General features: G+C 36.4%; 1 protein-coding gene across 14 annotated transcripts in view; it reads left to right on the plus strand.

Moving 5' to 3' along the window:
• The window catches only part of TTLL5 (tubulin tyrosine ligase like 5), a 285,182-nt gene that overhangs the window by 61,164 nt on the left and 207,452 nt on the right, over nt 1-16,566 (plus strand). For 12 of the 14 annotated variants that reach the window (XR_010342086.1, XR_010342087.1, XR_010342088.1 and 9 more), the window contains exons 13-16: nt 4,237-4,318; nt 5,897-5,958; nt 7,117-7,211; nt 9,487-9,528. Coding sequence is in view for 11 of the 14 variants with exons in the window: in XM_064375047.1 (XP_064231117.1) it covers nt 4,237-4,318; nt 5,897-5,958; nt 7,117-7,211; nt 9,487-9,528 (281 nt within the window). In the remaining 3 variants the exon portion in view is untranslated. The remainder of the gene's footprint in view (nt 1-4,236; nt 4,319-5,896; nt 5,959-7,116; nt 7,212-9,486; nt 9,529-16,566) is intronic. The other 2 variants (XM_012438103.3, XM_064375049.1) reach the window with 1 other exon arrangement.

Below are 16,566 nucleotides of genomic sequence, written 5' to 3' on the forward strand. Positions count from 1 at the left end.
CTAATCTATGGTGAAAGAAATAAGACTAGTAGTTGTCAGCTATAGGGAAAAGGGCAGGGTACTTACCAGGAAACAGCACAATGGATCCTTTTGCAGGTGATGGAAACATTCTGTGTGGGTTGATGGACATGTGGGTTACATGGGAATGTCCAGTTATCAAGACTTGTCAAGTTGTACATCTAGATCTAACCATTTCAATCATATGTAAATTATACCACAAAAGGGAATAGAGAAGATTAAAGAGATTAAAGAGAAAGAAACTGGCCGGGCATGGTGGCTCACGCCTGTAATCCCAGCACTTTGGGATGCTGAGCCAAGTGGATCACCTGAGGTCAGGAGTTTGAGACCAGCCTGGCCAACATGGAGAAACTCCATCTCTACTAAAAATACAAAATTAGCCAGGCATGGTGGCACATGTCTGTAATCGCAGGTACTTGGGAGTCTGAGGCAGGAGAATCACTTTAACCTGGGAGGTGGAGGTTGCAGTGACCCGAGATCTCGCCATTGCACTCTAGCCTGGGAGACAAGAGCGAAACTCCCATCTAAAAAAAAAAAGAGAGAGAGAGAGAAACTAAAGAGAAAGATTGAAGACAAAGAAAGAGAGATAGAGATTTGGTGATATCTTGTATTTGGGAGGTGGTAGAAGAGTGTTTCTAGTTTGGAGTCTGGTGGATGGGGATACCATTCTCCAAGATGAAGAATAATAGCAAACCAAATAGTTTTGGGGAAAGAAAACAAGGGCTGCTTTGTTGAGTGCTGAATGCCTATGGAATATCCTAGTGAACATATCCAGAAGGAAATTTGAATTATGGATTTGGTGTCCAGAAGACACTTGGCTAAAGATGTGATTTGAATATCATCATTATCATCATATTAATTGTGGCCAGGAGACTACATGAGATTGCCTAAGGAGAAAAGTAGAATTGAGAAGAAAGGAGATCTGAGAATGTTACCCTGAGCAAACCTACCATTGAATATCTGGGTAGAAGAGAGGAAAGGAATGGAGGAGGAAAATCAGAAGAGAGCAGTGTCCTGGAACCCAAGGGAGAAGAAAGCTCCAATAAGTGAGGGATGGTCATCAGTTTCAGATGTTTGGGCTGAGCAATAAGGTAGTCTTTGGTGATCATATTGAGGATAGTCAGTTATTAGAGTGGGAGCAGAAGCAAATTCCTGTGGGCTGGGAATTAATAGATATTAAGAAGTTCAGATTGCTAAGTGTAGATTGCTTTTTCAAGGAACTGTATTAGAGAGGTAGGGAGCTAAGTTTGCTTTGGTTTGGCTAGGGGCTGAAGGAAATATTTTTTACTAAGGAAAATTGTCCTGGGGTAATGTTCCATAAGGCATAGCAATAGTCCTTTGAAAATAGTTGCTTTTTTGTCATAATAAAGACAACGCAGAGGAACAAAAAGAGAGGAGCTCTCAGAACTGGAAAAGCCCAGCTTGCTCGTACCCATTCATGACAGGAACGCTGGTGTATCTCATTGTGGGTACTGAATTTTTGAAATTCTCGTTACTGCTGCCAAAACACACAACATTAAAAGATAAGGAAGTTTATTATGCTCAGCACAACCTACTTCTTACCTTTTAAAATCTCTGTAATGTCCATAGAAAATACCAAATACCAATCATAAGTTTAAAAGGTTTTTATAAGGACTCTAGTAGCCTGCCAGGGACCCAAATTATTTTTCTTAAGCTGAATTGATCATGTTCAAAGAGGAAAACCTTACACAGAAGCTATCTTTCCACCCCGTTCCTCTCCCTAATGCCAGCGTTTGAGGTGAACTGGGTTTTGCACTATGTTATAATGCTGTCACATACTGGTATATATTTCTTCTTCAACTCTTAAATGATAGTAAGTCCAAGCCTGGTACATGTAAAGATGTAGTTAGATTTGAGGCTTGATGTTTTTTAGTTTGGGCACCCTTTCCATAGAGGTTGTTTAGCACTAACACTATTTAGTCATCCGAATGAAAATTAATTTAGCTCTGTGAAGGGTGTTTTCTCTCTAGGTCATTTTCTTCTCTCATATTTCCGAGAATATTAGTTCTCAGCCTGTCAACTGAGATTCTTGGAATTTGCCTCTGATTTGGGGAAATGGTTAAGCAAATGTGTAGCTGCTTAATGCAGGATATTTAAATAGTGGGTTTCATTGATTGTTAGTCTGATTTGAATATATTTTCATTTGTAGCTGATTCTGCAAACCTGATCACTATGTGCATCAATCATTATTTTCACCCTGTTCTTCTTACTATTAATAATATTACCACTTTATGAAACAGTTGAATCCTGTGCTTCAGCTTTTAAACGATGAATAGAATGTTATTTTTCTTCAATCAAATGTTGTAGTCTCTCTTGCTTGTATAAAATGTTAATGTGGACTTACAGATTTTACAAGTAGATTTTCCTTTTAAATGCCTTATTTAGTGCTATATCACAAATGATTTTTCTCAGGTTAAAGGGGCAATATTTTACAAGATTACTGAAGATAAGATCAGCTATTCAGAAGAATGTATTAGCTGTTAAAAGCTATGAATTCATTACCAAAAGAAGATAGGTGAAATATCTTCTGTTTCTTTACATTTTAAAGTATAGATAATATATAAATTTTGTATAGTTACTTGAAGGTGAATCCCGTCTCAAACTCTAGTATAGTTTGTGATGATTTCTGCAAATTAAATAGAATCCCATATAATTACTATGGAAGTCAACTCATTCATGGAAACTTCTCCCTAGAGGATCTTAGAATATGCATGTCTCACTGAGTTCTTACTGCTATATATATATAAATAGCATCCAGATATCGACAAACAGTGATTAATAAAGAGGCCAAAGGAAATCAAAGCCTGCTAAAGAAATCTCAGAGAGAAGAATGATTTCCCCAAGTTCCAGTAGAATCATGTAGACGTGATGTAGAATTATGGGGACAACTAGGTCTCTAGATTCCCATTCTACGATTCTTAATACCTCATGTAACTTCAGACTTCCTGTGTTCTAGAAGAGTTTTTTGGGGCCATCTTTTTAGGATCTATTTTTCTGTTTTCTGAGAGTATTGAGAAATTTAAAAATCCTTCTTGAAGCAAGGAAATTTGTATCAGAATTAATTTCTGGAAAATACCTGGTTGTGTTCTGTGGGTGTGAGGTCTGGCCAGTGACCTCTGATCAGACAGTAAGGAAGGTAGTGTGGTAGTGTTTATTCCTAGAGAAAAAACATAAGCAGTTTTTTTGAGGGTCACAGGATGGGATGTTTAGGAGTGATGTTTTTTATGTATATGTATATGTATATGTATATACATCCATACAAACATATACACACACACACACAAAGAACTGTACACTACTGTGATTTTTGTAGAGAAGGTCTCATTAATAATAATATGAAGGGTTCCATAGTTAACCTTTCATCCCTGAACTTGTTAAATGAAACTAGGCATTCTGGAAGGAAAACCTGCTCCTAAGTCTTGCTTTCTCTTTGCAACAGTTGGGAAGGTAGAGGAAGAGAATCAATACAGAATCCAAAAACTTGATCTCTGGCTCCCACCCTTAAATAATATTAGTCGTGCAAGGTAGCTTGTCACACCCGGGCTCTACTACCACTGGCTTTCTCTTTTCCTGTCTTTAGGTTCATGTTGGGGCAGTGTGTTTTATTTTCTGTCTTGATAGGGAAATTGAAACTCTAGGAGAGGGGAAAGAATAAATACATTTAGATGTCTTCTTCAACTAGGTTGCGAAAACAATATCTTGGTTTAAGAAAATGTGATGGAAGGATTCTAGAGAAATACCTTCAGGAGATGTTTCTGTGATCAGAGTTGTCAGGGAGGGGCTGAGGGAGGGGAATTCAGAGCAGGCCTAAAGCAGCATTGGTGTTGGTTGCGCTTATTTCATTCTATTTTCCATTTTTTTTCTTTTGCCCATAAGCACAGCAGAATTGTATTAGTTAACTATTCTAGAGTCAGATCGCTTTCTACTTAAGACTTAGGAACATCAATAGACAGTGCATGATAAAAACAGTGGAATTGTATAGCATTGTTTTCTTATTATCCTAGAACTTGATTAATTTCTCTTGAACTTGAAAGATACTTGGAAGATTCTTGAAAGATTCTCTGTTTCTACTTCCACTTACTACTTATACTCAGTGAGTTTCTAGGCCTGGGAGTTGATCAGATTGAGTCTTGTAGATCTTTGTGTGGTTGTGACATGGAAAATGATTTTGTGTATTGTCTTGTATTGTATTTCTAGAACTCTATGGCTTTGACGTGCTCATAGATTCTACTCTGAAGCCATGGTTGTTGGAAGTGAATCTCTCTCCTTCTTTGGCCTGGTAAGTCAGTTCTATCTACTAGAAAAGGACAAACCTTCAAGAAATATTTAAAACACTTTTTTTGGAGTCATTTCTCTTGGTACTAGAAGATTATTTTTTTTCCTAGTTATTAGTTAGAGATAACCAGACTTTCTTAAATTAGCTGGTTTATGGCATAATATCAAAGTTTATATGGGAATCATGGATCTTTGTCTTCCTAGTCAATTTACAATTACATGATTCCTGCTTATTAGGTTTCTAAGGGATGATTCTTACATTCATTTTTATCCCTGTATTTTTTTTAATAATAGGTTTTCTGTTAAGGCTAAGGAAATATGTAAGGTATTATATTTCCTTCATTACCAAAAGCTTTATGGGTTCAAATCCACATATACTATAAAGATATAAAGCTGAATCTAGGGCCATGTAGATAATATATGGTGCTTTTACCCTGTCCTATGTTTAAAGTCATCCAAGTTTAAAGTCAAAAACTTCAAACAATTTTTATTTTTTAACTAACCTATTGTTTAGAAGAAGAAAATAAACATATTTTTCAATACCAGAGAAGATTCTTATTATATTTGGAGTTACAGCCAGAATTTCTGTTCACTGTACACTTCTCTAAACAGAGGACTCCAAAGGTTTATGCCAGGGACCACCCAGCTGCTGAGTTTTTAAGGATGAGAGATACTGGCAAAATGCCAAGTAATCAAATAAAGACAGATTGACTACTTTTGGAGTGGGAGTTTGGCTTAACCTCCATAGTAAGGTGTAGAGCTAGATATTACAGATGCTTCAGATGTTAGGCAACTTTCATCAAGTCAGCCTTTTGCAGATTGCCCAGTAAAGTGTATTATACTATACTTCAGAAGTTAGAAATCCCTAGAACGAGGCACTGAGTACAGCAGGCAGAGCTGTTTGATTCATGGAGGAACACCTCAACGCTGAAGCTAGTGTGGCAGTCACCGCCATAGGGAGGCTTCTTACTTTTGGTCCATCTTGTTTTTGTTTTCATGTGAGTTTCTGCTGTATCATCTGGTGAGATTTTGGTATGACTTGTTTTTAATGTTTTTTGGGTTTTTTTTTTTTGCCCTATTTGCAAGCCTGCAAGCCTAAGAAGGTTGTTTTAGAGCAGAAAATAAAGACTTAAAAAAGTACAAATGTGGCCAAAGTTGCTTCTCTTGCATGTGAATGAGACTTGACTGTTACAGCAGTGAAAAGTAATTTGAACGGTGGGCACACTCATAAAAGAGCGTACTGAAAGTCTGAACCTCTAAAATCCACGGTTTTAATGAAGCAGTATTCTTGACTTCTGCAAAATTTGAATTGCACAAATTTTATGCAATTCTGGTATAAAAAAATTTCATGTTAGAGAATCAATGCATGGTGCTGGGTTTGCATTACAGAGGACAAACTGAACACCAGGATTTCATTTCTCATATTTGTGCACAGATTCCCCACCCCATGGATTTTATGGACTTTATGTGTTGCTCTTCATTGACATTTGGAAACTTTGCTATATTGGGGTCCATTAGAGGGTGGCTATTCTTTTAACCTACACACTTATCAATTGCTATTTTCTTTCTTTGTTTCTGTTAGTGATGCACCTCTGGACCTAAAGATTAAAGCGAGTATGATTTCAGATATGTTCACTGTTGTAGGTGAGTAAGTAGTGTTTTCTGAACTGGACTCATATAAAAATTAACCAGAGTGTCCATTTTGTCAGCCTCCAAAGGTTTTGCCAACTGGCAGTTCCTAAGCCATGCTGAATGTTTTGTACTAAAAAATTATATTTTCAGGGAAATGTTTATGTGTTTCTACTCCCCTTGGCTCCATCCTGTCCTGAGGCTGAACCACAACTAAGGCTGAGACCTGGGGCACAGGAATTATGAGCTGAGAAAGAGAATTAGCAAAGATCTGGAGAAAGTGTATTTTTCTCCAGGCTGGGAAAGTAAAACCTGCTGAAGAAGCCTTGTTAAAAGGAGACTGGCTATATTTCTGCTAGACAGTCTCTACTGGTCTCAATGTGATCCCTTCTGTAGTAGTTATAACCAAAGCAGCCCAAAGAAGAAATCCCATTTTGAGTAGATAAGCCAAAACTTTGAAATGGAGATGAGCAGTCAGGTGGGTATTTTGTGGGTTTGTTGTTTTTTAAGTACTATAAAAAGACTTAATAAAATATATTTGCGATGAACTAGTACCTGATGTACCAGCAAATGCTGTAAAACTTAGCTACTCTATTCTCTTTGGATGGGAATCTGCTTCTTTTTAGGAAGTAAGTGAAATTAGCTGAAGTCCAATTTCCAAAGCCATAGATAATCTACAAAGCCCATTTTGAAAGTTGCCAATAGACCACCTTCTGCAGTTCCAGAAGCAGATCATGTAACAGGACAAGACTGTTAACTTGCTTTTGGATTTTCCCTGTAAAAATAACTTTATTTTCCAGTCATCATCCAGGTAGCCACTTTAAAGTAACTTGTTTTTATTAACAACTGTGTGTTTTAAAGTGGTGATTTGCAGTTGTTTTTAGGTTCATCAAAAATCTACATCTCTTTCTCACTCAGAATCACATTTCAGCTACCCAACCAGCAAGGTTAATTTATCTGCATATTTCCCTTTTTTTGTTCTTTCTAATTATGGTGGTTCAGAGTTCAAGCAGAGTGTGTGTATGGGAGAGTTGTGCATTACCCTCCTGAGGATAGATCTCTGTAATATTTATGACAGTGAAACTGAGTCTGTATATCTAAAGAAAAGGTGTAGTCAGACCTGCTAATTTCTTAGAAAATGGCAGGTTTTAATGTTGCCCATTCCCCATTCAGGATTTGTGTGCCAAGATCCTGCCCAGCGAGCATCAACCCGGCCAGTTTATCCCACCTTTGAGTCTTCCAGGCGAAACCCTTTCCAGAAACCTCAGGTAAGCAAATTCCGCAGCAGGGAGCCTGAAGGCAGCTTACTGGGAAGTGGCGGCTGATATAACTGAGGGAGCTGAAGCACTGTGGATATGAGGTCACTTAGAGCAGGAGAATTTGGGGATCACTTTAGATAGGAGGCAGTTATATTCAGCTGTGGCTAACAGCTTGTGCTTTAAATGTTTTCCAGCAAACTTACTCCCTGTTTTTTGTTTTGTCTTTTATCTTGGCTTCTTTTTTTCATTATCTTCCTTCTCTCTGTTTTTAAAAATCACCTTTTTCCACCTCAGATTGATATGCTCAGAAACAAAGCACAGAGAAGCAGCCTACTAATTCTTAGTCATTACTATGTTCTTTCTGGTCTTCAGACTAGCTTTGTGAAGAAGATGCTTTCTTGAAATAGTATCTTCTCTACAAGTAATTCTCCTCAGACCCTCCATGATCATGAGTTATTGATTGAGGCTAAATGAGATAAAAGCCCAAAGAAACTTATGCATGTCTAAGATATCATTTGATCAAACACTGCTTCAGTTTTTGTGTACTCTGCATTTTTGTTCCAGTTAAACCAATCAGCTAATCCTTCTATTTACTCATTCCATCATCTTGTCAGTCCCTGCCTGTTTTGACTCTGCTAATTTTCCACTTTGGTTTCTTGGCCTTTAACATTTCTTCTTATTTTAAAAAATCCACCTTGCTCTTCTCTTCCCATCTGGTTTGATTACTTTGCCTGCTCAGACATTTTGGAAGTCTTTTCTTATTAAATCCATCATGACCTTTACTTTTCATTTTAATATTATTCACTTGTTCTATATTACATTGTTTTGCATTTATTGATGTGTTGCTTTTAAATTGTCCTGTAGTCTTCTGCCAGATTGTAGGCTTTTTGAAGGCATAAGCAGCTTTTTCTTCCTGCTCCCCATCTTCTCTTTCCTTTTCTTCTCCTCTCTTTTTATCCCTGTCCCAACTATACTTTAACCCTCTACTCCTCCCTTTTTTCCTCCCTTCTTCTACTCCCATTTCTCCTCTTGTTCCTTTTGCTTGCTGGTCTCATTTGGAGTAGTGCTATTTTCTGTTTGCCAAACTTATATACTATTATTTATTCAGATAATTTTTTATTAGAACAGGGCTTTTAAACTCAAATGCCTGGAGGGCCTGCAGGCAGGTAATACAAATGAGTAAATAGAGGCAGGTATAATACAGCTAAGAGTGATATGACTGAGGTAAACTAGAGACTGCATACCTCATCTGAACGGGGTGGCTGTTTTACTAACATGCTCCAGCTAATTACTGTCATGCTTAAGTGTGGGCCAGGTGTTACGTGATCTTCCTATTGTCAAGAGAAATCAGAAATATTACTTTAAATATTGGCAGCTAGTTCATTAGAAACAATACTTTGCAGGCCAAGCATAATATGTCTTTGAGCTGGATTCAGTCTTTGTGTATCTGTGACCCCATGCTGTAGAATTACTCTCTAATTAGTGTTGGGATGTGGAACAGGGTGTACTGTATTTTAAGGGCTATTATCTTGGATTAGATATAAAATCATTTACCAGGGTTATACTTGATCAGTGCATTATCACAGATCAAAGGGTTTTCTTTAATTTTTAATAAGAAAAAGTAGAGGATTAACCTAGGTGTACTAGGAAAACTTAATTTAGGCAATCACATTCCTTTGCAAATTGTTTCCTGCAGTATCTGTGGCAAGAACCACAGGATTATGTATAAAGGATCATGAACGTTTCCGTGCAGCTTTAACACAGTTTCTGCCAAGTTTCACTTCTAGAGGTAGCTGTCTTGCCAATCTTGGATGAATGGATCCCTTTTCTTAGGTTGCCTGTTAGCTTTTTTGGCAACTCTTTGCAAACTCTAGAAAATCTATTCAATGCTTGTTTTGCCAACTGGTAGGTAATGGCATGATTTCATCCATAAGCAGCCTACAGGACACTTATATAAAGGCTAAAGGAACTGTAGATTAGTTATGTGTAGTGTGTGAAACCAGTTTGTCAGACGGACTAGTTGACTTCAGGGTCTTCAGTATCTGGAAGTAGGATTGTGCCCTCAGCAGTGAGAAGTTGAAGCTGGAATATATATGGCATAGGAGAAAGCAGTATAATGAAAGATTATAAATGTTCTAATCTTCCAGCTACCAAGTGTAGGTCTCTTGCTTTGGTTTCTGGTTGGAGATTATTTTTCTTCTTTTGTAGCATAGATCTAGGAGATGGAAAATGTAGGCATGTTAGGAGAAGATAAGGCTTTATTCCATTTTTCTGTCTTTTATAGCGTCCAGTATCTGCACAGTTACAGTCATCAAAGGCCAAGCAGGTAAGTTCTAGATCTTTTGGAGACTTCATTCAAATTTTATTTTCATTCTCCAAATGGAAAGTTTTTTAGCTTTAGTTTTTCATGGTATATACTTTATGTACCTGTTTTTTTTGTTGTTTGTTTGTTTTGTACAGTTTAATAACATAAATGAAAATAAATGCATAGAAGTCCTTTTGGTTATATAATATAAGAGTAGAGGATGCAGGAACTTAGGGATCCTCTTTTCCTGATGGTGATTATACGGTGATGGAGGCAATTCAATTTAAACAGTGAACAGGGGCTTACAGGCATATCTATCTCTTTGACCAAAATATTCCAGGAAGGAAATTTTGTAGTTCACAAATGAACTTCATTTTTTTTCCAGACATCTTACGAAACATACTGTTGTCTATAGCGTAACATTGGAAATGTTTTCACATTGGGTGTTGGGCTGTATTAGAGTTTCTTAACAGATGACATTTCAAATATGTAGTGATTTGCCGTTTACACATCTTAGAAGCTTTGCCATAATAGTGTCTCAGATGCTACCTTTGAAATGCAAACATGTTTCTTTCTGAAGATTCTGAATGATCAGCATTTGCTTTCTTACTGTTTCTGTTAGCAGTATTTGAGATTAACTATCTCTTTCTTCTGCACAGATTTAAAAAATTCTTTTTGAAGTAATAGGCTAGCAGTGAGAGTCCTGTGCCTGCTATTTGATACTTTGGTATGAGGGTTATAGATACCCTCATATATAAACGTGTCACTGCAACTATTATTTAGCAAAAAGCTCCAGTATATTTATTTTGGCATTTGTACTCTCTGATGCAATTTCTGGTAAGCTTGAATGCTTGACTTGTAACTTTCTTAGCTACTATTTCTGATAAAGTGATTTATATGGTTTATGTGAATGCAAGAAATAAAAAATAACTTACTGGATGCCTTGTCTAATATTTAGTAACTGATTAATGTGGTTCTGTAGTATGAATTTTGGTGCTTAGTTGGTAGAATTTGAAACTCTATAATATGTAGTGTTTTGTATTTAGTAAATACCTAAGTATGCTAGCTGCTACCCGTGGCAAAAAAGCAAAACAAAGTAAGGCCGTTGACTTCAAAGAGCTTATATTCTAAATATACCTGGAACTAATCTACTGATAGGAGTACGTTAAGAAATAAGTACTCTTTTATAGCCTTTGGCGTTTGACTCTAAAGAAGTGTCTTTGAAATGTAATTCTATTTTATTTTTATTTATTTATTTGAGACAGGGTGTCACTCCGTCACCCAGGCTGGAGTGCAGTGGTACAATCACAGCTCACTACAGCCTGGACTTCCTGGGCTCAGGTGATCCTCCCGCCTCCGCCTCCCAAGTAGCTGGGACTACAGGTGCACACCACTACTAGACCTGGCTAATTTTTTTGTATTTTTGGTAGAGATGAGGGTTTTGCCTTGTTACCCAGGCTGATCTGGAACCTCTGAGCTCAAGCCATTTGTCCACCTTGGCCCTCCCAAAGTGCCAGGATTGCAGGCATGAGCTACCATGCCCAGCCTTTGATATGTAATTCTAATCTTACTTTCTCGTTATCAGTTTAGTTCCATTACATCTAGTTGCATTGCTTGGATTACCATAGGTTATAATAGCTTTGTTGGAGAGCAAGACCTCTCTTTAGTAGTAATGTATTTGAATGTGACATAAAGGCTTTCTGACTTTATTCAGCCAGCTTTATATGTGTTGAATTATTGGACTCTTATTGTTCTTTGCAGTGTTCTATTTTGTCATTGCCTTTCGGTTAACAAAGCACTCTTAACTTCACAGTATTTTTATTGGAGCCGAGTTAAAATAAAAATTCTCTGTTGTGACCAGTTAGATTGTGTCAAGCTTTCTTTTTCTGTTGCTGTCAGATTGTGAATTCTTTTTGTTCTTTTTCCTTTGTCTGTCTTTTCCTTTTTAATCCATTTTCTCTATCTATATTTCTCCCTTCTCTTTAATGTCTATAGTTCAGATTTTCCACTCACCAGAAATTGTATTGCATGGTACTATGGAAAGAACATGTACCTTTACAGTCAGATAGACCTGAATTCAAATTTGAGCTCTGCTAATAACTAGTAATTAGATATTTGGGCAAGTTCTCTTACCTCTCTGAGGCTCAATTCCATATCTGTCAAATGGGGATAATAATTCATACATGGAGTTATGGTGAGAAAGAAATGATAAAACATAGGTAAAATATTCAGGATAAATGCTAGACATGTAGTTTATACTAAGAAGATTTACTCTCCCCTTCACACTTTTGAATCTCGATTTTCCCATTGTCAAGATCTCGTTACTTTGATATTCACCTATTTGTAGTCGTGTTTTTCACATTTGCTATCATCCAAAAATGCTGTTTTGTTTATTTTTCTTTCCAGACATTAATGAAAATTTTAAGCAATGCTTAGTTAATACCCATTTTAGAAATCCCTTCCTAAGTTGATTCGTTGCTATTTACTTTATCTTACAGTTACACTGCTTTTAGTTTTTGTTGATGTGTTATATTCTGGCAGTAACCCTTGACATATAATTTAGAATAAAAATGTTATAAAATTTTCTCAAATGCTTCTCTAAAATCCAAAGACATTAAATATATTGCTGTAGCTCCCCTTTTAAAACTCTTGTCCTAAAAATCAAACTTTTAAAGCATGTTTTAAAATAAATAAAGCATTCTTCATACTATTCTTCGTGAGTCCACTATCCTCTAAATTATTAGGGATTTTTTTTCTTTTAATATTTGTTTCATTATTTTACTAGGGATTCGAGTTAGATTTACCAGGCATTAACCACCAGGAGCATACTTCATTTTTGAAGATTAGTACCTCATTTGGTGTTTTTCTAATCTGGTATTTCTTCAGTTCTTCATGATTTTTCAGATGTAATTTTAAGTGGTTTGGTAAGTTTTGTTTGTTTGTTTTTAAAGCCAGTTTCCTTAATAACAAAATGCATGTCTCTCAGACCTGCTGGCTTACATTTATTCCAAATTTCTAGATGTTACATAACTCTTTTTATTTTATTTTACTTTATTTTTTACTGTTACACAGGCCTACTTATTCCTCCCCGCCACCCGCCATTTTCAAAGTATACACTGATTATCATTTTGTTTAAATGTTCTCTTAGAAGCCATTTTTTTGGTCCATTTCCACTCAGATTTATTGATAATGTGGTCTTGTCCATTTATTTTCTTTCGTTCTACAGCATTAATTCATTTCGCCTTTAAACTTGATTTTACCTTTTGTTTTTTAGATGGTAAAATGTATCACATATAAATTGAGCTATTTCTAGTTCCTTTGCTTTTAATGAAGAATTCCAAACTTCGTAAAACTGCATTGAGAAATTTTTATTCTTTGCATGTGTTCTCTGTCAAGCAAATTTTATTTTTGCCCTTCAATTATGATATATTTTTAGCATATCTTGTCATTTTTCTCCATTCTACATTTTGTCAAGTTCTTCTCATCACTGGTACTTGCCAGCTTTTTTTAGGCTGAGAGTCAATTTCTGATTCAACATCTGTTTCTTACTGCTTTGACTGAGTGGTGACTGGTGGTTCCTTGTCTCAATAATTTCACATTCTCAGTTGTTCCTTAGCAATGATGGGTAGATACATAAGGTTTCTTCTTTGGGTAGATTTCTGAATCATAAGTTGTACTATTGATAAATTTATCTTTGGTGCATGTTGCGTGGCAGAATTCTTAACTTTACAGTTATTTGACAGTTTAAAATTTATCTGAGCACTGGATATTTAAATCATGTATCTTTTAACCAGAGGCAGTGGTTCTCCTCTCTAAGTTCAGAGGAGCCTTATTTCCTAAGTACATTCAGTCAACCCATGGGAATATGTGGATTTATTATATCTGCTATCCAGAGGATGTAGCTGTTGTGCCCAAAGACAAAGCTGCAGAATGTGGACTGTTTTGCCTTTGTTTGTAATAGTCTTGATGGCCTTTCAAATCATTCTGATTCCTTTTTTTACCTTTGTTTTTAATCTCCAAGTGTGTGTCCTCCACACTCATAAGCATTTATTTTCTTTTTTCTGTCCATCCTGTCCTTTCTTCTTCCCTTCTCTCTTTATCTGCCTTTTCTTTCACCTGTGACTATAATTCAGGTCACATTTATTCCTTTCTCAAAGCTCTTAAATACCCAACATAGAAGCACAGACCTGAATTTCTACATGCCCCTACCCGACCCCAAACGTTCACACATATGTACGCAGTAGCTAGACCTGGAATTGTAGGCTGTAACAAAGCAGTGATTGTGACTGTGTATGGGAGACAACTCTTTGAAAGTGATTGGCCGAAAAGTTTAAGAGTTTGGGGTGCTAATTCATTGGTTGCAGGAACCACATTAGGTTAGTAGGAGAAGGTTACAACATCATTATCTCAATTTCTAGAAGCCAGGAATATTAAAAACCATTTTAAAAAACACCCAAGAATTGGGGGGTTCTCATTAAATGTTGTTCAATAGTGATTTGACCCTTGTTCTTTTAAATACACCCATGCATTCCTTAAATCTGTTTAATAGTTAATAACTTTCTTTATATACTTTGTTAATGTAGCTTTTAGCTTATCAACCTTCTAAGTAACATTCTTTCTGTTCCTAAAAGCTTGATAAAAATGCTTATTTTTATTATTTAAATGAATGCTTATTGCTTACTATCTCCTTATGTAATTTGAGATAGTATCATGCAAGAAAGCTACTTAACTTTAGGGGACTAACTGCCAGTGGCTTTATTGTTTTATTTTTGAGATGGAGTTTTGCTCTTGTTGCCCAGGCTGGAGTACAATGGTGCAATCTCGGCTCACTGCAACCTCCACCTCCAGGGTTCAAGCGATTCTCTTGCCTCAGCCTCTGAGTAGCTGAGATCACAGGCATGTGCCACCATGCCCAGATAATTTTGTATTTTGAGTAGAGAAGGGGTTTCACCATGTTGGCCAGGATGGTCTCAATCTCCTGACCTTAGGTGATCTGCCTGCCTCGGCCTCCCAAAGTGTTGAGATTGCAAGTGTGAGCCACTGCACCAGGCTTTGCCAGTGGCTTTATGATCAGAAACATGCTATCATGGGTGAACTAGATAAGTATTTTTTGGCAAACAATAAGTAGTGTGTGATCACGAGAAAAGCTCTCAAACTATCTGTTTAATATTTTTGGCTTTTTCAAATTATACATTAAATAAGTGTTCACACTTTTTAAAGATTTTTAAACAATGGTTACATTATTTATACAAATAATATGTAGACCTATAAACCCTCTCATTTTAACATCTACTGTTTAATGTATTCCCAGAGACTGAGGAAGTAAAACTATTTCCCAAAATCCTTCTACAAAGTTCAATTCTAACCATGATTGGTGTCAGCACTTTCACGTATTTATTTGTTTTAACAAATACTTCTTGATTTACTTCATGCCAAGTATAATATATTGTTCTGGATGTTGAAGACACCAGAGTAAAAGCCTCTGCACTTCACATGTTGCTTACATCTGTTGGTTTCATGGTTTTTCTTGATATAGGTATCCATCATGGAGTTTCCTATCAGAAAATTTAGCTTTTATAACTCCTGTGCTAGCTTTGAAGATTGGTTAGTTGGTCTCTGTTGTGTCCAAAGATAAAACCATTCTTGGTTGGTTATTTGTGTACATGAGTATATTAGTCTGTTCAGGCTGCCATAATAAAATGCCATAGCCTGGGTGGCTTAAACAACAGAAATTTATTTCTCACAGTCTGAAGGCTGAGAAGTCCAATAAGGCTTTTTAAAATTGGCTTATAGGTCTCCATTTTGTTGTATGCTCACATGGCCTCTTCTTTGTGCACACACTGGCTGGGAAAGAGAGAGGGAGATCAAATTCTCTGGCATCTCTTCTTATAAGGACACTAATCCCATTACACCAGGGCCCTACTCTCATGACTTCTAATTTTAATTACCTTCCAAAAGCTCCATCTCCAAATGCTATCACATTGGAGATTAGGACTTTAACATGAGAATTTTTGAGAGACAGAAACATTCAATCCATAACAACAGGTATTGCTAAAAAGGACAAAAGTTAGTTACCAAAATGCCTTTGAATAGATACTCTACAAATAGAGAAAGACAAATAATACCTCCTGACAGTGGGACTGCTGCTCTCTGATTGAAGTTACTTCTAAGAATTAAGAGGACAGTTTGCACCCATGGTGGGTGAATTCTTTCTTACTCTTTCTAGTTGGCAGATTTGTCTTATTTTTGTCTGTCACTTCATTAGTTTTAGTAATAGTATATTGTCATGCTTTTATACTGACTTCCTTTTTTACCTTTCTGTTTCTCCACTCACATAAAATCAAAATTCACTTAAAACTTGTGTTTTCCAATGATTTCCGTGATTATCATGTAGAAGCTGAACTAGCCAAGCACCTCCTCTGGGATCAGTGATGAATGGGGGCCCTTTGGCTGCCTCGTTGGAGTACCCCAGGTAGTCACTTGTGTTTCAGGCCTCTTGAAGTTCAACAACCACAGTGATAACCTTTTGGCCACCCTCTTTTCTGTGTCACTGATGACTCTCATTTCAGTATTTCCCCCTCAAATTGTAGAACATCTCACAGCCCAACTTATTCATTTGTGATGTTAATAGATTGTTCCTAGTTTTTGTGTCTTATGTCTCACTTCTTAATTCTTCATCTCCTATGCTGAAAATAATATACTCACTGAAATAAATACACATTTACTTTTCTGTTGAGGGCATTTTCAGATTTTTCCATATTCTTGACATATTAGATGTGCTCTAAAACCAAGGTTTGGATTAAATACTAGCTTAGAAAGTCACATGGACCTCATTCTTTCTTTCTTTTCTTTTCTTTCTCAACCCATAGTGTTTTTCTTTACTGTTCTTTTTTCTCCTCTTGCCTTTAAGTTTATTAGCTTTCTTCTGTTTTCCAGGGTTTCAGGCTAAGATAATTACAGAAAGTAATTAATGAATTTGAGCTTATATATCTTAGGAAAGATAATGATGTTAAGGGAATGAACAGAGGGAAATGAGGAATAATGAAAACTTAAAAAATT

This window comes from Aotus nancymaae, unplaced genomic scaffold (assembly GCF_030222135.1).
Source record: "Aotus nancymaae isolate 86718 unplaced genomic scaffold, 86718_ANA_hifiasm-v0.15.2.pri h1tg000011l, whole genome shotgun sequence".
In the NCBI taxonomy this organism is placed as follows: domain Eukaryota; kingdom Metazoa; phylum Chordata; class Mammalia; order Primates; family Aotidae; genus Aotus; species Aotus nancymaae.